The sequence below is a fragment of the Petaurus breviceps genome, unplaced genomic scaffold (assembly GCF_028583685.1).
Source record: "Petaurus breviceps papuanus isolate PSGF00001 unplaced genomic scaffold, PetGlider_PUasm1.0 90681, whole genome shotgun sequence".
Taxonomy (NCBI): domain Eukaryota; kingdom Metazoa; phylum Chordata; class Mammalia; order Diprotodontia; family Petauridae; genus Petaurus; species Petaurus breviceps.
The window spans coordinates 2326092-2345616 of NW_027187307.1; the positions used below are offsets into that span (position 1 = coordinate 2326092).

The following is a 19525-nucleotide window of genomic DNA, read 5'->3' on the forward strand; positions in this document are numbered from 1 at the left end:
GATACAAAATCAAAATTTGGTTTTAACTCTAGGCAGCAGCAACTTAAAGCCACTCACATAGAAAGTGAAAGCAAGGCTGTCCACAAATAAACACTGGATCCTGGAATGCAAGGGCCCCTGAGGTTGGCCTTTGAGATGGGAGGAGGGATGGGGGGAGACAGCAGGTGAATGCTTTCTGTGAGACTTTCCTCAAGGTTCTTCTTCAGATGACTATCAGGAGTTGAGGCTGTGATGAGGAAGAGTTAAAGAGGACGTGTGACCCTGCTCCTGGGAGAGGCAGAAAGCCAGAGATACCAGACCAGAAGCATAGGCTGTGATGAGGCGGCTGATTCACTTTGTCTTGCTTAACCATTTTTCTTTGTTCACAAAGCAGGATTTAACAGATAGGTAGGAAAGGCAAATAAGAACGTGTAAAAAATCAATAAAACATCTTGCAAGGGAATGGAGAAGCTCTCTCTAGGGCCTCGGGTCCTAACCTAGAATCTAGGGATTCAGATTAATTGCTAAGAGTCAGGTAAACTAGGAGATTAAAATGGTTCCCAAATCGCTTTGCTTTCCAGGGGAGCCGACCAGGGCCAAGCATCCATACACCTCAGCTCCTCAGGTATGGGCCTATTCTGTAATTTCTCACTTTAAAAACCCTTCTAGGGGCAGCCAGGTAGCACAGCGAGTAAGAGCACCTGCTTCAGTGTCAGGATAACCTGGGGATTGAATCCAGGCTCAGACACTTAACACCCACCCAGAAACACCTGGCTGTGTAACCTTGAGCAAGTTACTTAACCCTGATTGCTTTAAAAAAAAAAACCCTTCTGTGCAGAGCATGAGAGCATCCCAAGGCCATTGGGAACACCTGAAACAGAAATGCCCCGCCTCAAACATGCAGAAGGCTTAACCATTGCTTGTTGTCTTTACCTATATTCTGAAGTTGAAAAGAAAAATAGCTGGCCCTCAAGGGAAGGGATAATGAAGACCCATTGACACAGATGTTGAAATCTTGATACTCTGCAAGCTCCACGCTTGGAAACCGGCATCCAACGTGTCTTCCTTTAGATTCTATGTAGTCGGCACACTGGACAGCGTGGTCTAGGCCCTCATACCTATAAGGGCAAACGTTAAGGAAGGCAGACTGAGACTTTAGCAAGACATTCAAGCCTTGAACAGAGGACCAATGATGAAGCAGAATGGGAGTGTCAAGGTGACATTCATCTTGGCTAGGACCCATGTGTAGGTCTACTTGATTTAAACGTGCATATTTGTTGTAAAGGCTTTGTTTTACCTTTTGTCCCTCAATTTTTGGGGGGGTTGAGGGACTCAAATGGGGGGATAAGATATTGTCAAAAAAGAAGAAAGGATGGCCATTAAAACAATTTCTTTTAATGCACAGCACACAGAAGGATAGTCCAAAGACCATGTACAAGCAGCACAGGTTAGAAAGTTATATTGAATGTATTATATATTTGAAAAATACAGGGGTGATTGTGGGGCCTCAGGAAGGCAAGGACTCTAAAATATCCAGACTAAAAATCAGCCAGGGCAAGACGCAATCAGGAGGAGCAGACAGATGAGAGAGTGCCCAGAATGAACAGCAATGCAGAAGAATAAATCTTTTCCATCATTTTAGAGGGACATAAGGATTGGATCTCCTCTTTATTTTTTTTCTTCTTAACTTAAAAAAGGAAACAAGTATTTCCATAACAAAGTAGAATAAAAAAAAAAAACAGATGGCCCCTGATGCTGCAGCTCTATTATGTGTAGCTTGCTACTCCTTTTAAATATACAACAAAATTCTCAGATAACTTCCTTGTTTTCCCCTCCCTCCCCCTCCCACCCTGGGGATGGTTAGCATCAGACACAAATGTCTAATGTACACACACACATGTGCGCGCACACACGCACGCACACGCACACATGCGCGTGCAGCACACATGCTCACACACGCACACGTGCATGCACGCGCACACGCACACATGCGCACACGCACACACAGACAGATGCAGGCAGATCTTCCTTCTTAGGACCTTTGTAGTTAATTTGGGTATTTCTAATAGTGAGAATAACTTGGTGCCTCAAAGCTGTTCTTAAAACAATACTGCTGTCACTGCACACAACATTCCCTTGCTTCTTCTCATTAGTTCATGCAAGTCTCCCCATGGTTTTTCTTAAATCCTCAAGCTCATCATTTCTTAGAGCAGGACCATGTCCCACAACTTGTTTAGCCATTCTCCGAGTGACAGGCAGCCCCACAAAATCGGCTTTACTCCAGACACTTCAGAGTTCATCTGGGACCCCCTAAGTTTGGGGACTGGAAGGGATTGTGGGTTATTTACCTCATTCTCTTTGTCTCCCAGTGCAAAGTAAAGTGAAACCACCTTCCCTCCATGGGTGTCTACCCCAGCCTGGAAGAAGATTTTCCCAGCTCTTCCTTATCTCGATCCCAAGTCTATCCAGGGACCCTTCTGGCCTCTCTTTATTCTGTTCCCGGACCCTACCAACAAAGACTAAGAACAGTTCACATTGACACAGGCCCATCCTGTTTATAAAGGCATTTTCCTCAGACCAACCCTGGTCCCTCAGGCATCCTGCCCATCCTGAAGGATCAGAGAGGTCAAAGAACCTTACACAGCTGGTAAATGATGGCCTGCAAAGGTGAACCCAGACTTCCTGGTTACAAATCCAGTATTCTTCCCACTGCTTCAGTCATTGTCTTTTTCCTACCAGCCCAGGATATACTCTGAAACTGCCAAGCTGCCCCTCAGCCTTCTCTTTCCAAAGTCACATTATCCAGACTTCCTTAACCAACAGTAGCCAGACTAAGTGTCATTGAAAGAAAGGACAATGGTCCACTGGGTGAAAGCTTCCTGATTCTATGATTGACTCATGCCAATGACATGGCATGTCAGAAGGTGTTCCCAAATGCTTTTAACATACAACCAATCCATCACAGGGCACCATGACATTTGGCATTTTTTTCAGCCAGAAATGTAGTGAGTCAAGTGACATTGTGAAAATGTTATGCACATTTATATGCATTATTAATCTGTTATATACATAATATATAAATTATAATCCATGATTACATAATGGATTCCACCTGGGTCTTTGAAGGTTGACAGAATTTCCAACAATAATACCCATAGATGATTTCCAACATAGAGAGAAAACCTGAATAAATGCTGCTGAGTACCATACCTAGTGTCCACATTCAGTGATTAAGTGCAGTCTAGTTAAAGTACCAACTTCTTTCAACATGACTCCAGGCTCCCCTTCTAGCCAGGTCTCCCCTAAATCTACTCTTCTTCCTTTCCCATGCCCTCCTAGCTCTCACCGCCATTTTGAATCTATAGAGCTTTTACAGCCCACTTAAAAGGCTTCCTCCTCCCCTAAAATATCCCTGATTCCTTTCCTCTCCTCTGCTCCACCAACCTAGAAGTCAGAGAGGCTTTAGAGGGCACTCAATAGGTAATTGGCAAATGAACTACCCCATATACACCTATGTAGTCTGGCATTAAGATCTGCCTTTAAATTAACTAGTTCAGGGGTAGGGAACCTGTGGCTTCGAGGCCACATGTGGCTCTCTAGGTCCTCAAGTGTAACTCTTTAATCGAGTGCACATTTTACAGAACAAATCCTTTTATTAAGGGGATTTGTTCTGTGAAGTTTAGATTCAGTCAAAGGGCTGCACTTGAAGACCTAGAGGGCCTTGAGGCTGCAGTTCCTCACCCCTGATTTAGTCTAATCCCCACCTATTTACAGATTCCAAGGATGCCATAGGAGGTAATTTTGTTCAGGTATGGGTTGGAGCTGAGGGCTCTGGGCTGCCACCTAGCTCTGTGATTCTGTGACCTCCTAGAAGGTCACACATGTCTAATGCTTTATGTGCAGGTTCTCATTGGGGCTTTAGGCCTCCCACCATCAGCCTCAAGAATGAATGATGTGACTCCCCATAGGCAGCCTAGATCCAGAGGTTCAAATTTCCAGTCACTATGACTGAAGTAGTGGGGTTTCTATGACCAAACCCTCTGGCTAATCAGATCTTTCCCCATGGCCACAGGGAAACTCTTTCCTAAAGTAAGAAACCACGTTAAAAAAAAGACTGCTTTGGAAAGAGGCTTTGCTGAACAGAACATGAGAGGCTGAACATCTATGAATAGGCCAGTCTGGAGGAAGCTGTTAAAGGAGGCCAAGGGTAAAGGAAGATCCACTGAGTCAGTGTGAGGGACTCACATCCCATCGTCTAGCTACTCATGACCCTGGAAAAGAAATTGCCCCAGATCCCTGGGAAAAATCAGCTCCTTTCTGATAAAAAAAGAAGGGGGAAAGAGGGGGCTTCCAGCACTCAAGCTTCTAGAAAACAAAAACCTGAATCTTGAAGAGTTGTCCCCTGTCCAAGCACACCCCAGTCCCCCTCATGGGACAGCTCACAATGTGAAAAACAGTGAAAAACCCCTTTGAAGCTGAGCCAAGTCCCCAGCTGACAACAAGCAGAATGAAGCAGTTGTTTGGACTTACATGCCTTTACTGTATCCTTATCAAAATGGTGGCCAAACAGGCATAGTTTGGGGCTGAGTTTTTTTTGAGACCCACTGAGTGACCTTGGGCAGCCTCCCCGTGCCCCAGTTTCTCATTTGAATGATGGGGGATAATGGTGCCTATTGGCATCCGACCCTTCCTATGAAACCCAATTCAAATACTGCCCATGAAGCGATGTCTGCACTGTCCAGGACCAAATGAGATGATATCTGTTAAGGGCTTAGCACAGGGCCGGACACATAATAGGCACTTGTTCCCTTTCCCCTTAACTTGTCTTTCCTCGGACCATTGTGCCCCTCTGATACTTTTATCACATATGATTTTGTCCTGGGGTCATCTGTGTACCCTACTAAAGTCATCCTCTAAGGCCTCACCTCCTGTAATGTCTCCCCCCCTCTAAAGTCTCACCCCCTCTAATGTCTCACCCCTCTAAGGCCTCACCTCCTCTAAAGTCTGATCCCCTCTAATGTCTCACTTCCTGTAATGTCTCACCTCCTCTAAGGCCTCACCCCCTCTAATGTCTCCCCCCCTCTAAAGTTTCACCCCCTCTAATGTCTCACCTCCTGTAAAGTGTCACAAATGAAGTAAAACAGAAGCTCTGGTAAGGCCTGTCAAGCTAGAGCACTGACTTGGTGATGACATGGTACAATGGATTTGGAGTTAGAGACCCTGTGTTCAAATCCTGCCCATCACTTGCTATGTATGGCCTGAACCAAATAATTTTACCTGCCCAGACCTGTTTTCTCATTTCAAAAATGAGGAGGCTGCACTCGACCTCTAAGGCTTCATCCAGGTCAGAAAGTCTAAAGTTCTAGGGTTATGTGCCCATTGTACAAGGACTAATTGGAATGAGCCTCCTCGTTGTGGGGACAGGCCCTTTGGGGATGAATGCCTTTGGCCACAGTGACTCAGGAAACTATTGACTAAGGTAAGAGGAAATGGGGTCAATGGAAGGAATCTGGGGAGGGGGCCCTACTCTAATAATCCCAGAGGACGGGAAGTCACTCACATAGAGTGTCTCCCTCCCTGTCTGGCAATGCCAGAGAGCAGGAATTGCATCTCAGCTAAACCCTGTGTCTAGCTCTAAGCCAACACAGTACCTGACCAACAAAGGTGCATAGCAAGTATGTGTTTCATTGAAATGAACATCTGGCCCTCCCTATCCCACTGGGACATGAATAAAATCAAAGGATGTTAGGGCTAGAAAGGGATGTAATCCAGCTTCACCATTCACAGATAAGGAAGCAAAGCTGAGATAGGGGACGTGACTATCAAGGTAATGATAAAAAGCAAATAAAACAATAATAGCATTTTAGCAGCTCTTTCCAAATATTCTCTTATTTCATACTCACAGCAATCCTGTGTAGCAGGTGGTATTATCACAATATTCATTTTACAGATGAGGAAACTGATGCTCAGAGAGACATTAAGTGACTTGTTCAAGGTCACACAGCTAGTAGTTGTCTGAGTCAGGATTCAAAGGCAGGAGAGAGGAAGTAACATGTAACTGAACCCATGGGAGCTGATGAAATCACCAAGTGAGAGTGTGCAAGAGAGGAGAGAAGACAGCCCAGGACAGAGTCTTGGATAACACTCACAGTTACTTGACCTGGAATGGATGATGATTCAGTGAAGGACACAAAGGAGTGGTCAGAGAAGTAGGAGGAAAACCAGGAGAGAGCAATGGCTTGGTGAGAGCAGTGTCAAACACTACAGAGAAGTCAAGACTTGGCAAAAAAAAGATCACTGGTAACCTTGGAGAGAGCAGTCTCAATTAAGTGGTGACTTTAGAAGCCAGATTTCAAGGGATTAAACTGAGTGAGAGAGGAGGAAATGGAAGCAAGAGTCTAAAAAGTGTTTTCTAAAAAGTGTTTGGTTGTGGAAGGAAGGAAAGATTGTACCATGGTCAGAGCAAATAATAAGGTGAAGGAAGAGCTTAAATTGTTTTAGAAGGGTAAAAGCCTGAGTTTGTTTGTAGGCAACAAGGAACGAGCTAATAAATAGGAGTAATTGAAGAGGGGGGGGGGATTATTACGGGGTAGATCTGTGAAAGGAGCCAAGAGGGGATAGGATCAGTGGGATTAGTGCAGGCCATGGCCTTGGTGAGGAGAAGAGCCACCTCTTCAACAAAGGCTGGAGTAAGGGGTAGAAAGAGGGATGATGTCAAGGGGACTTTGAGAGGCAGGCAGAAGGCCAAAGAGGGACTTCCGAGCAGATGGCCTCTATTTTCTTAGCCAAGTATGAGGTTGGATCCTCTGCTGAGAGGGTGGGTATAGAAGGTTCAGAAGCTACTCCCTCTTGCCTCTAGAATAGACTATAAACTGTGTGTGGGCTTTTCAATCTTCCTCACTCCTGCTTTTTCAGACTCATTGCACATTACTCCCCTTTGCACATACTGAAGTCTAGCCAGGCTGGTCTTCTCCCTGTTCCCATCTGCTATCTCCCTGTCTTTGTACATACTGTGCTTCCTCCCTAGAAGGCTCTCCCTTGTCCCCTCTGCCTCTCAGAATCTCTAAATACCTGCAAGGCTCAGATCAAGTGCCACTTGCTGCATCGGCCATGATTCTCCCTGGGCTTTTGCATATAGTTTCTGTGTACTTACGTGTGTCTGTATGGTTCCTCTCTTCCTCCTACACACTCCTTCCCTCTAGTAGAATGGAGGCAGGGACAGCAAATCCCTGGCACACATTAGGTATTTATTGAATGCTCATTGGATGGATGGATGGATGGATGGATGGATGGATGGATGGATGGATGGATGGATGGATGGATGGATGGATTTAAAGCCAGGATCCCCACAATGCAAAAACCTTTCCAATTATAAATCCATATATCTAGAAGATATATAAGAAGCGACTCCTCCATAATAAGAATGATTACATTCTAACGTAATGTAATGAAGTTCTTTCCAGTGACCAGAGTTAGGGATCAAGATTTGGCTCCTGCTCCTTCAGATGCACCCATTTCCAATGATCATTCTAAACACAACAAAGCACTGGCTTTGGGGTGAAGGGACCTGGGCTTAAATGCCATCTCCATCACTTCCTACCTGGGAGACCTTGGGCCAGTCACTTCTCTGCTCTAGGCCTCAAATACCTCAGCTGTAAAATGAGGGGGTTGGACCAGATAGTTCCTGAGGTCCCTTCCAACTGGAGATCTAAAGTCTTATGGCCTATAAATAATTCCAGGCTACTGTTAACCAATGGCTCAACAAATAACAGAAGATTACCTCAAATGAATGTCCCTCAATGACTATTCACAGTGTGGAAACTATTTTTTGGTCATTTTTTTTTCCTCTTAAAGAAATCTCAATTAACCAATACTCACCAATAATACAAGTTGTAATTTGCCCCTTCGGGAATTTTTTCTCCTGGTTTCCAAGTGCAGTGTAGAGATTTCCAATTATAATAGATACACTGCATTTCCTGGATTTTAGTCTCTGGCTCTCCTGTGAAATGGAAAAATGATGAGCCCTTAGAATGTTGGAAAGCTATATTGACGAATACTCTGAGACATTACTCTGCAACTTCAGGAACTTTGTTTGGTCATCCTTCCATCTCCCATAACAATCAACATCATCGGGCAATTTTCCAAATTTTTCCTTGACCCATGTCACACAAAATTCGGACCCAATATATACAAAATCTCTGGGGAAGGACTCATTAGCTCTAATCTCTGTCCACACAAAGGTTACTAAGCTAGAGAGGCGAGTATAGGATAGCTAGATTATTAGAGTTTAAAATATGAACCAGCTTAATTTCACAAAAGTATGAGCTCCAGGGGAATATGATTGGTAGGTCTAGATTTCCAGAAGAACTGAGCACTGATTTTCACTCCAGTAAACTTCAGTGCCCTTCAGCGAACCTTTACCTCAAATGAATGTCCCTCAATGACTATTCACAGTGTGGAAACTATTTTTTGGTCATTTTTTTTCCTCTTAAAGAAATCTCAATTAACCAATACTCACCAATAATACAAGTTGTGAACCATGAGTGCTATGTTATCACAGGAGTCACCTTACTCTAGTTAGAGAGGCAGTATGATGGAGAATAACCTGGAGGCAGGGAGACTCAAGCATGAATTCTGCCTCCAACAGTGACCAGCTCTGTGACTCCAGGCAAGTCACTTACCTTTCTCTTAGCCTCAGTTTCCTCCCCTGTAAAATGTCCACCTCAAGAGGTAGTAAGAGTAGAGGCAGGAAGACCTGGGTTCAAGTTCTGCTTCTGACATATACTGGCTGTGTGACCCTGGACAAGTGAATGAAATTCTCCTCTCAGTGCCCCAGGCAACTTTCTAGGATTAGACATTTTCAGAAGTGCCTATCTGTATTAGTGGATGGATTTACCACACCAGGAGTTCCCCTTGCCCATGAAGTCCCCCGATTGCCTTCCCACCCCCTAAAAAACTGACCTCACTCTTGAGTATCATAAGAAATACAGAACATTGCTGTGAGGCTGAAATATAAAGGTATCTGAAGGGCTATGTCAATGTGTTGCATTGTCATCATTTATTGTGCTTCCCAAAAACCACCAGTGTTGGAATAATGTCCTGCCACTGATCCCCCTGACGAGACCTTTGGGCCCAAGTTGTTTCAGGATAAATTGGCTAAGCTAGAAATGCTGACCAGGCCCGTGGATCTCTCATCTTTTTAGAGGCTAACCTCTAGTCCTTCTTTACAGGGGCAAATGCAAATCACTGGAAGTCTAGGGCAAAAAGAGCATGCCAGGAATGAGTGTTTGGGAACATGTCCACGTTCCCTTCTGAAATAGGCAGGTGCTAATTCCTATTATAGTAACTGAATAATGTGATGGAGGTGAACAGCTAAATCTGACCCTCATTATGATGACCATCTCAACTGGCTGCTGGGGTATATTCTGGTTGATTCAGAGTTCTGGATAACTAAGGAAGGAGCAGATGATTTTGTTTCCTTTCGATGTTTTCTTGCCTTTGCATCTCCAGGCAAGGACCTTCAACTTCATTATTCTTTGTAGAGCAAAGATGTGGCAAAGCCTGAGAGTCCTCATAGTCAAATAGGGTGATGACTGCGCTGGGGAATATGAGGGTCTGCCCCCTTTGGAAGTGATGGGACAAGTTGGAAGTCTGTCTACCTTATATCTTTGTGGATCCCATTTCAATCCTTTGGGTGGCCCAATGAGTACAAGATACCTGTTCATGTCCCTGACTACAGTCTGGGTAAAGATATGGAAATGGAAAATCCATAGGAGACAGGGTTCAGTGTGCATGAACTCCGGGGAACTCTCTAAACTTGCTTTGTTGTCATTTGCCTCTTTCCCCTAAAAGTCAAACACTAGAATAAACTCCAGCTAGTAAAAGGTTCTGATCAGTTAAATTTTATTTAATTGAGGTTTTACTCTATATTAAACCTAATTTTAAAAAAAATATTTATGATAAAATCTAGGGGTGGCTAGGTGGTGCAGTGAATAGAGTACTGGCCCTGGAGTCAGGAGGACCTGAGTTCAAATCCGGCCTCAGACACTTAACACTTCCTAGCCGTGTGACCTTGGGCAAGTCACTTAACCCCAATTGCCCTACCTTCCCCACTCCAAAAAGCAAAAAAAAACATAATCTAGAAAGATGAGAGCAGTATGATATGGAAAGAACATTGACCTCGGGGTTAGGAGACCTGTGTCCTAGTCTAAATTATGCCGTTGCTTTTCAATGTGACTATGGACGAGCCGATTGCCTTCTCTATAAAAAGAGGCAGTTGGACCAGATTGGCCTCTAAACTGCCAAAGAGTCCTCCTGTCCATGATCAAAGCTGTGACCCAGGCAGTACTTCTGAGCATAGCCCAAACTAGATTAAAATCTAATTGGGAAATATGTAACAAGATAAATAAAACATGTTTAATGTTAATATGTGGTTTTCCAAGTCACTCTGAGGCCCACCAGCATCTTTCTTTATGGTTCTACAGCCCCTGTCTCTAGGTAGATTTGATCCCACTGTACCACAAGATAACAGCAAAAGGTTGTGAAAGCTTATTCAGAAAAGTCAAGAATATCGCTCCTCTAATAAAGGTGACTTCAGGGATCCAGGTGGATCATTCTTGCAAAAGATGGGGTAATAGAGGATACAGACCTGCAGGGCAATTTCATAAATCCAAGGTAAGTCCTTTCCTATCCACTTTGATCTAGCAAGATTCAATCTGAAGGAAAGTCTTCTCCTAACCTTGCAAGGGAATCCAGAACGAAGTCTGTGTCCATTTGCTGTGAACGTCTGATCCATTTGTACAGTGGCCCGTCAGGAGTGTTTGGATCTTTGCTTCAACTCCCTGGTTGAGGTCAAAGCCATCTTCATAATTTAACTTCTTAGTAATGATGGTCTAATTTGATTTTTTTTAAAAAATGACACAGTCAAGCTTTGAAGCAGCCTTGGAATAAAGCACATTAATAAGTCCCCAGAAATCAATAATATCCTAGACACCCTTGATAACCATCAGGAGAAAATGTCCCAGATGCATTTCTGGCACAGCCTATCCTCCATATATCATGCCACTCACTGAGAGCATTCGAAAGGTTATAAGCCTTTATTTTATCAGGGTGAAAAATAAGCCTTATGGAACTCCAGATTTTATAACCCTAATCCTACAGAGAGTCTCAGCTCTTAATAATGTGCATTCTCTCTGGTCAATATCCACTCAATTATCTCCTCAATATCACTCAATTATATCCACTTCAAAGAGAAGCAGATATATAGACGGTAAAAGGCATACATAGATATAGTTATAGAGATACAGCTATTTGGACATATATATGGATATAAATATATAAAGGATAATAGAATACATATATCTGTGATGTAGACAGATACAGATATAGACAGATAAAAGGTGTGCCTACGTATACGCATGCACAATGAAAACTTCAGCTGTCACATAAAGTGAAGCCAGGCAGTGAGTGGATAAGTGGAGATCGGCAAACCTAGGCCTTGAATGACTGAACGACCATGAGGGTAAAGTACAAGAAGCCACTCTCTTCCTCCCCCACTCGCTTCAAAGCACATTCGAATTTCTCGGGTAGGTTTTAGGTCCTGTTTTCTTACTCTGAAGTTCTAACCAAACTCAAAGAAAGCTTTCTCATCCATGACTCCCTAAGCAATGTCAGTGGTCTAAGTCCCTGTAAGCCAACACAAGGTTCACAAACTGGGCCTGACGTTGCTTGTCTTGCATCTGGAGAGATCCTGAACCTAAGGGAGCTGCTACAGCCTGGGGAAGACTACCTGCTGATAGATACTGATAGATCACAGTCTGGGGTTGGGGTTTGTCACTCCACTCAGTATTTAAGAGGGAATAATGGGGGAGTGGCCTGACTTAGCCTCAATACAAAGGCCATCTCTGCCTCTTCCTAAAGCTATGACCCTGGGGGAGTTATTTATATAATGAATAGTCCTAACACCACCGAGAAGTGGACAGCAGGACTCCATTTCCCATCATGTAAACAACCAGAACCACCAAGCAGACACCCAGTTTTCTTACCTCCCAGTCTTCACTGTCAATGTTCCGGAATCTTAATTCATATTGTACGGTACAGTGCTGGAACACACCCAATGTTAGAGGGGGCTGCCATTGCAAATTTAGATGACCTAAAAAGCCAGGATCCACAATCTTCAGATTATGAGGAGGATCCACTGAAAAACAAACAAATGGGATCAGTGGGGACAGTGCCAAAAGGTCAAGAGCGTGACTTTTAGTAAGAACATGCCTCTGAAACTCGGGTTGCTGCTAGGTGTGAATGGGGACGTGTCCCTTACTTTCAGACAACCAACACAAAGGGCTAGGTTTTCCCACTACAAAAGGAATAATTTGCTGACGACAGGACTCTTAAATTGAGAAGAGTACCAGGGAAACTTTCCATAAGGGTTCAAATTATCCTCCAGGCCTGATTTGCAGGAGGATAACTATTGCCCTGAGAAAGCTTTCCTCCCACACATCATCTCCCAGTGACACTTTGGCCCTGGCAAGTGCCCATCATTCAATGCATCAGCACATGCACCTTCAGCTGCTCCTAGGCATGAATGCCATTGGAACCCTCTTCTGGAATGCTGCAGGACACGACTGCCTAGAAAGGTATCAACATTGCACAAGGAAGAAAAGCACATGAAAATATAAGTGCTGCCACACTAAACGCTAGGCACATAAGCCTTCCAAAACCAGGAGCATGTCTCTGGCAGCAGCCAGTCAGTCGACCAAGAAGCTCGCCTGCATTGGCTATGGGAGTCTACTGTGGCCAGGGGGTGGCTGTGTTGGAGGGAATAGGGACATCAAAGTAGAAACCCTGGTCCCTTCCTCCACAGTGTTGGCAAATGCCATCCAGGTGGAAAAGCATTACTAAAATACAGGAAACGATCAGTCTGAGATACAGTCCAGAACAGCAGCAAATTCTAGAAAGCATATTCATCAGTCAGCATCTTCCGAGTGCTGGGCACTGGGGATACAGAGACAAATAGTTTTGGGGGTGCTTAGGGTATAACAGCTCTGAGCTGCTTCCAGTCTCAGTATCTCTCTCCCTCTGTTTAATTTATGAATATTGAGCGTAGTATAGTAGAAGGGAAGTCAGGTAACCTATGTTTTTGTCTCGGCTCTGCCCCGTTTTAGCTATGTGACCTCGGGCAAGTCATTTCTTCTCTTTGGGTATCAGTTTCCTGATGAGTCAAATGAGGAAATTGAACGGGAGGATCTCTGAGGTTCTTTCCAGCCTGAGAACTGAACTCCAGCAGGAGCACATTACTACTGCAGAATGTCAGGGCTGTATTCAAGCCTCTTATCATTCTTTGAAGGTGCAACAGAAGAGGGGAATTTTGAGTTAGGAAATCGAGTTTTCCCCTTCACAAATAAATGCAAACGACCTGGTCTTCTTCCAGCAAAAGTCACAGAGTCACTTTCTTTCAAAATAGCCTCATGAAACTAATCTTCTTCATTCCCAGAGGCTTCTTTAAAGTTCTTCTCACCATACTTTGTTTGGGCATGGGGTTTTCACTGAAACCCCTTAGTCTCCTTCAGAAGCCTCTTCCTGGCCATCCTGGTTGGGGTCGTTCGGATTCACTCGTTTGTTTGCACTGAGAGGGCTGAGCTGTAGCTCCCTGCCTGGCACAATCTGAAACCTTCAAAGCCAAGAGAGAGCAGATGTCGCGCTGTCCTGACCCTCCTCTTCCCACGAGCCAGCAGATGGCACTTGGGCACATTCGCCCAATATAGCCCACCTCCACTAACCAGAATTCTGAGAAAAGGAGGCATTATGGTTAATTTGTGTTGCTGATTACATGAGGCTCCAAACAAAGCCTAAATATAGCTGCCAGTATTGAGGAACTAGAGGAAGCCTAGCTCCCATAAGTCAAGGAGAATGCAGTGGCCCTAACAAAGAATCCCAGAATCTCCCAGAAAGGAAGGTACCAGTTCAACCCGTACCTGAAAAGGGAGGCAGTGTGCTGTTGTGCAGAGTGTGGTGGAGAGCAGCCTTCAAGGATTATAAGCTTGGGAGGTGGAAGGGAACTCGGACACCATCTCATCAATTCCCTCACTTTGCATTTGAGGAAATCGAGATCCAAGGGGCTAAATGTGCATGGTCACATTGGCAATGGCAGAGGCCAGATATGAACAAAGATCCCCTGACTCTCTGCACTGCGTCATGCTCAGAGCTCAGCATGGCCATTTGCCACTTCACCCTTTGACCCCATTTCCTCATATGTAAAATGAGAGTTCTCAGGCTCTGATCCTCAGAATCCCCTCTACAATGCCAAGAACAAGTGGGCATCCACCATCACAAGACAAAGAGGGCAGTGTCCTGCCACTCTCCTATGTTTCATTTGGGAGGCGTCCCCTTGGCAAGCTAGCCTCTGCATTCACTGAACATTCCGGAAAACTGAGTTCCCCTCATTTATCTGGACTGATTATGCTATTTGTTACAAGGGTTTTTATCCCCAGAGGAGGGAGAGAAAATAAAGGCCTGTTAATCGAAACAATTAAATTAAATCAACTTTGAAAATAAAAACAGACTGAGTTTCCCCTATACAAACCAGGACAAACCAGTCACTATGATAGAATGGAATGTCCTTCGATCACTCAGTTACTCAATCACTTAATGGGCATTTATTAAGGCTACTTGCAGAAAGGCTTCTTCCAGGTGCTTGGCACGGGTAGTGTGTAATGCATAGATATTGGATAAGCACCAGGCACTGTGGTAAGTACTGCAGATGCAAAGAGAGGCAAGGGACAATCCCTGCCCTTGGTGCACATTCTGATGGGGGGGACAACATACAAATAACTGTAGACGCACAGCACTAATCACAGTTGACATTTATAGAATGCCTACTATGTGCCAAGCACTGTGCTAAGCACTTTCCAAAAACTGTCTCATTTGACCTCAACCCCAAGAGGTAGGTGCTGTTATTACCCTCATTTTACACATAAGTAAACTGAGGCAAACATCAGTGAGATGACTTTCCCAGCGTCACACAGCTAGCAAGTATGTGATGCCAGATTTGAACTCAGGTCTTCCTGACTCCAGGGCCAGGGCTTTCTCCACCATGCCACCTGCTTGCTTTATACAAGACAGAGTAACTGGAAACTATTATGAGAGGGAAAGGCACTAGCATTTGGAGAGATGGAGGTGGGCAGTATCCTTGTCTTCTGTGGACACAATAGGAGCTCAATAAACATTTGCTGTAGAGGTGGCCTAACCTTCCCTCACCACCCCCCCCAATAAGATGAGCCCTACTGAGGATTCCATTTTAAAAGCCAACAGCAAACCTTGCTCTCCTGCCCTTCCCTGCCCTGCCCTGCCTTCCTTTTTGAGTTCAGCACATTATACTTCACTTTATCTGTCTTACCTAGTTGTGGATGCCCACGAACCATCACTGGAACTACCAAATGCCACCCCAACTCACAGAGGTGTAGCTGGGAAAGGCAGAGGACCTGCCTGTGCCAGTCACTGCCCAACAGAACCTAGAAGGCCATTGGACTTTGTTTGGGGGGGAGGAATTGCTTAATCTGAAATGGAGAACAAAAGGTCAAGAGCGTGACTTTTAGTAAGAACATGCCTTTGGACCAAGGGGATCCAGGCCCATCTGAAAGAAGTGCCTTGGGAACTGCAGCTAGGAAAGTGTAGCAGACTAGAAACATGCAATCACTCCCTTCCAAATGAAACCGAGACTACAAGGTGAGCCTGGCATAGGCTGGCTTACCTGTTATCTGGCTGGAGGAGGAATAGCTGTGTCCCAGTGTAGCGAAGAGGAAAACAGAATAGACCCATTGAGGATAGCTCGGCTTCTGATGCATTTCTCTAGGGTTTAATAGCAGGCAATTGGCTGTCTGGGGGAGGAAAACACCTTTTTAGACGACGGAAGACACACATTTGATATGATCTCATTGAACATAACCTGTTTGGCTAAAAGTAGTCAGTACTTTACAACGTGATGTTTTGCTGATCACCAACAATTATAAGAGGGAGCCTGAATATAAAGAGAAGAACAAGAAAAAATCCAACAATAATAATGAAAACAATGGCGGAGGGAAGCCAGACCTATGAGTTCTCCTTGACATGCAAACTCCCCCCACTGATGTAGACTGCCCACTTCCCTGTCCTAGAGCTCCAAAGCTATCCTGGGCCACCCACCTTGCCTCCTAAGGGATGTAGGTCAAGTCACTTATCTGTACCTTCAACTTCTTGAAACCTTGGATCTCCTTTGAGACTTCCAGCAGTCCTTTGGGGGCAGGTTACAGGTTTTATCACTCCCATTTTATAGACTGAAATCTTAATTGGGAAGCGACAGGATCAAAAAGCCTTTTAACCCTAGCTATGATAAATCACCTTGACTTTAATGTTCAATTAATTGACAAACTAAAGTGCTAACTGTCATTGCATATCCCAAAACAGGAAGCCCTCCCTGAACACTCCCAGCAGGGGGCAGCTCTTTAGAACAGGTGACCAGAGGTAGTCAAGAGACTTTAAAACTCACAGACTTGAAAAGATAAAGTGTAGCTTGAGAGTCCTAGCCCCACTGGACCTCGGAAGATGCCAGTTTGGCTCCCCCAAGCCCCCAAGATGGCCTCCCCTCCAAAGTCACCCAGGGAACACTCTCCCTTCCAGGTACAAGAGTCTTCTTACCTCCCCACTCCTCCTGCTCCGGCTTAGGGCCATTTCCAACTGCTCGGCTGCCTGGGTCGGCTAGCTTTGTGGGGCCATGGATTCTTCCTGGTTATTATTAATAACCTCTTTCCTGCTCCTTTTTATTATGTTGCAATATGAGTCACAGCAAGACTGGTACTGGGGGAAACCACCTATGATTCACTGAATGGGGTCTATTATTTGTCATCTAAGAAAAGATACCATGAGGATTATTCTGCAGCAGATCTGGGCCCTCCCTTGACCCCCCCTCACACCCTAACCCTAATACACACGTGCACATAAACAACATCTGACTTGGATTTATGATGTGTTTTCAGAAGAACTTGTCCTCTTCCTTCTCTTGTCTCCTCCCTCTGCCTGTCTATGTAGCCCTTCCTGAGTCTGGGGCCAGGTCCATTCATTCGAGAGAAGTGAAGTAGCAGACTGCAAGATCTGATCTGTTCCATTTCACCAGGACCTTAACTGAATTCTTGCTGGAGAGGCGGGGGGGGGGGGGGGGGAAAGGGCCTGCCAAACAGCATATTCATGACAATAAGTAACAAAATGAAACGTGCCAATTTGGGAACTTTGACCTGATCAAATGAGATTCTGTTTATTTGTAAAGTGCTTAGCACAGAGCCTAGCAAATAGTAGGTGCTTAATAAACGTTTGTTCTCCTTCCTCCTTCCCCTGACCAGTTTGATCAAATACATGTGACTTTTGCCCTAGACTCACTTCAGATTTTAGGGCACAGTATAGTCACTAGGCCTTTCCCCCCCAGATTGGATTCTTCTTAACTCCTTCCTGCTGCTTTCAAATTTTTCTGTTTAGTCTCCAGATCTCTAGGCCAAAGGAAATGATCTATCTCCCTCATGTATTCCATCACTCATTCAATAGCTCATTTGTTCCTTCATTCATTGAGACAAGTGTAAGCTTGTTTTTATGACTGAGCAAAGGAGACAGTCACCCAGAGTTTAAGGATGGATGGATGCCAGGAAAAGGCCATGGACCCAAAATCTCTCTGGAGAAAGTCAGCCCACGGTGGCAGGGTCTGAAGTGCCCACAGATATTATGGGTGGTTTTTTTGAGGCTGCAAACAGATCTGCATGACAAATGATTACTTCCAAGAACATGATGGATGGGTTTTTCATAATATCACTGAGGCAGCTTCTGAAAATCACACACAAGAGTGATGTTGTTGCCTTTGGATGAAAATATTTTCATTGCTGTAAAACTTGTCACTTTTCATTCCCGTCCTTTCTGACATCTAAACCCGACAGACAGAGTGTAACAAATTGTCAATGAGAGGGAAAAGGGGCTTGGGAGGGGAGAATCAAAAAGACCGGAGTTTGATTCCTCAAGGCACAGATGCAACCTACAGTCAATGGCATGGTGGACTGGGTGTTTCATTGTAAAGAGTAGTAGTCAAGGAGGCCTGGCTCTTAGGCCTGGCTCCCTTCAGCAAATCACATCACTTGTCAGAAGCCTCCACCCCAAAAGGAAGGGCCCTACAAGATAGGCCCTTCCAATTCTAACATTCCAGGGCCTACAGTACCACTGCAAAATAAAGTTTAAATGAAGGCAATCACTGTACAAATGTAATGGCCAATCTTAGCTGACCCAGAAGAAGAAGCCTGGAAATCGACCTCTCTCCTTTCCTTGGAGCACTGTGGATCTAGGGGAGCAGAGTACAGACTGACAGGTGTGCTTGCTGCCCAGTGTTACTTCATTTTCTTTATTACAAGGGAAAGCTCGCAAATTGGCAGAGGGGAGAGGAGGGGGACACTAGAATGTGGAAATGATTATGATGGAAAAACAAAAGGTTCCAACAAAACTTAAATTTAAAAAAGCAATATGAGCTTTGATTTCTGGAATAAAATTTGCTAAAACTTCTGAAGGCTGTTTGCAAGTAATTTGGACTGGAATTAACAAAGACTTTGTTTTTTCTGGTCTGGACCTGGGTTTTCTTTGGCATAGGAAAGTCCCCCCACAGAAACACCCTGCACTGATGGGGATCAGCAAATCATTGGCAGCTCAAGTCCTAAAGCGCAAGGACCAGGTGGAGACTCCGTTCCTTAAGCCATAGGAGTGAGAAGAGTGCTGGCACAAGGCAGATCTGGATTCAAATCCTGTCTGATACACTGTTACTGGGAGCAAGTCCCTTAAACTCTCTAAGCCTCAGTTTCCTTATATGTAAAATGGGGTCATGGAAGAGGATTCTCTATATTCCAGTCAAATGAGATCATGGTTACATAATCCTGGGTCAGAATTAAGCATAAAGATAGAGATGCATTCCCAGGAGCCCTTTGGCCACTGAGATCATGAACTAAGAATTCAAAAGACTATTCACTATTCACTAAGAATTTGGAATAGAGGGCAGCTAGGTGGTGCAATGAATAGAGCACCGGCCTTGGAGTGAGGAGTACCTGAGTTCAAATCTGGCCTCAGACACTTAACACTTAACTAGCTGTGTGACCTTGGACAAGTCACTTAACCCCAATTGCCCTGCCTTGCCCCCTCCAAAAAGAAAAAAAAATTAAAAAAAAGAATTTGGAATAGAAGGAGGAAGCCATGACCAGGAGGCTGGAAGGTGTGGTCACTTCTATCTTGATGAGCTTTAGTATTGGATTTTTCCTCTGCTCTCTCCTTGTAAGATTTTGGAAGAAGAGGCTGTTGTGCCTGTCATCCTGGTCAGCAATAAGGCTAGAACATTGAACCTCGAAGACCAGGCTGGATGCCATGACACCTGCTGTCCTCAAAGACAAAGTCCTCCTCTGGTGACTTTGAGACAGGGAAAAGGCAGCTGTTAATTGACCCACCTGTGCAGAGTTTTCTGGGAGCAGAAGGAGTTAACAAAGGAAATCAAGCCAGTGTA

At 44.6% G+C, this 19525-nt stretch overlaps 1 protein-coding gene across 3 annotated transcripts in view; it reads right to left on the reverse strand.

Annotated features, from left to right (window-relative positions):
- Window positions 1-19525, reverse strand: part of IL13RA2 (interleukin 13 receptor subunit alpha 2) — a 40308-nt gene that overhangs the window by 14889 nt on the left and 5894 nt on the right. Inside the window, exons 1-6 of one of the 3 annotated variants that reach the window (XM_069065167.1) lie at window positions 16651-16905; window positions 15728-15854; window positions 12024-12175; window positions 10718-10871; window positions 7858-7978; window positions 913-1097 (exon numbers count right to left, since the gene is read on the reverse strand). In XM_069065167.1, coding sequence (XP_068921268.1) covers window positions 913-1097; window positions 7858-7978; window positions 10718-10871; window positions 12024-12175; window positions 15728-15854; window positions 16651-16683 — 772 coding nt within the window. In that variant the 5' untranslated portion in view covers window positions 16684-16905. Of the gene's footprint in view, window positions 1-912; window positions 1098-7857; window positions 7979-10717; window positions 10872-12023; window positions 12176-15727; window positions 15855-16650; window positions 16906-19525 lie in introns of those variants that run through there. The other 2 variants (XM_069065166.1, XM_069065168.1) reach the window with 2 other exon arrangements.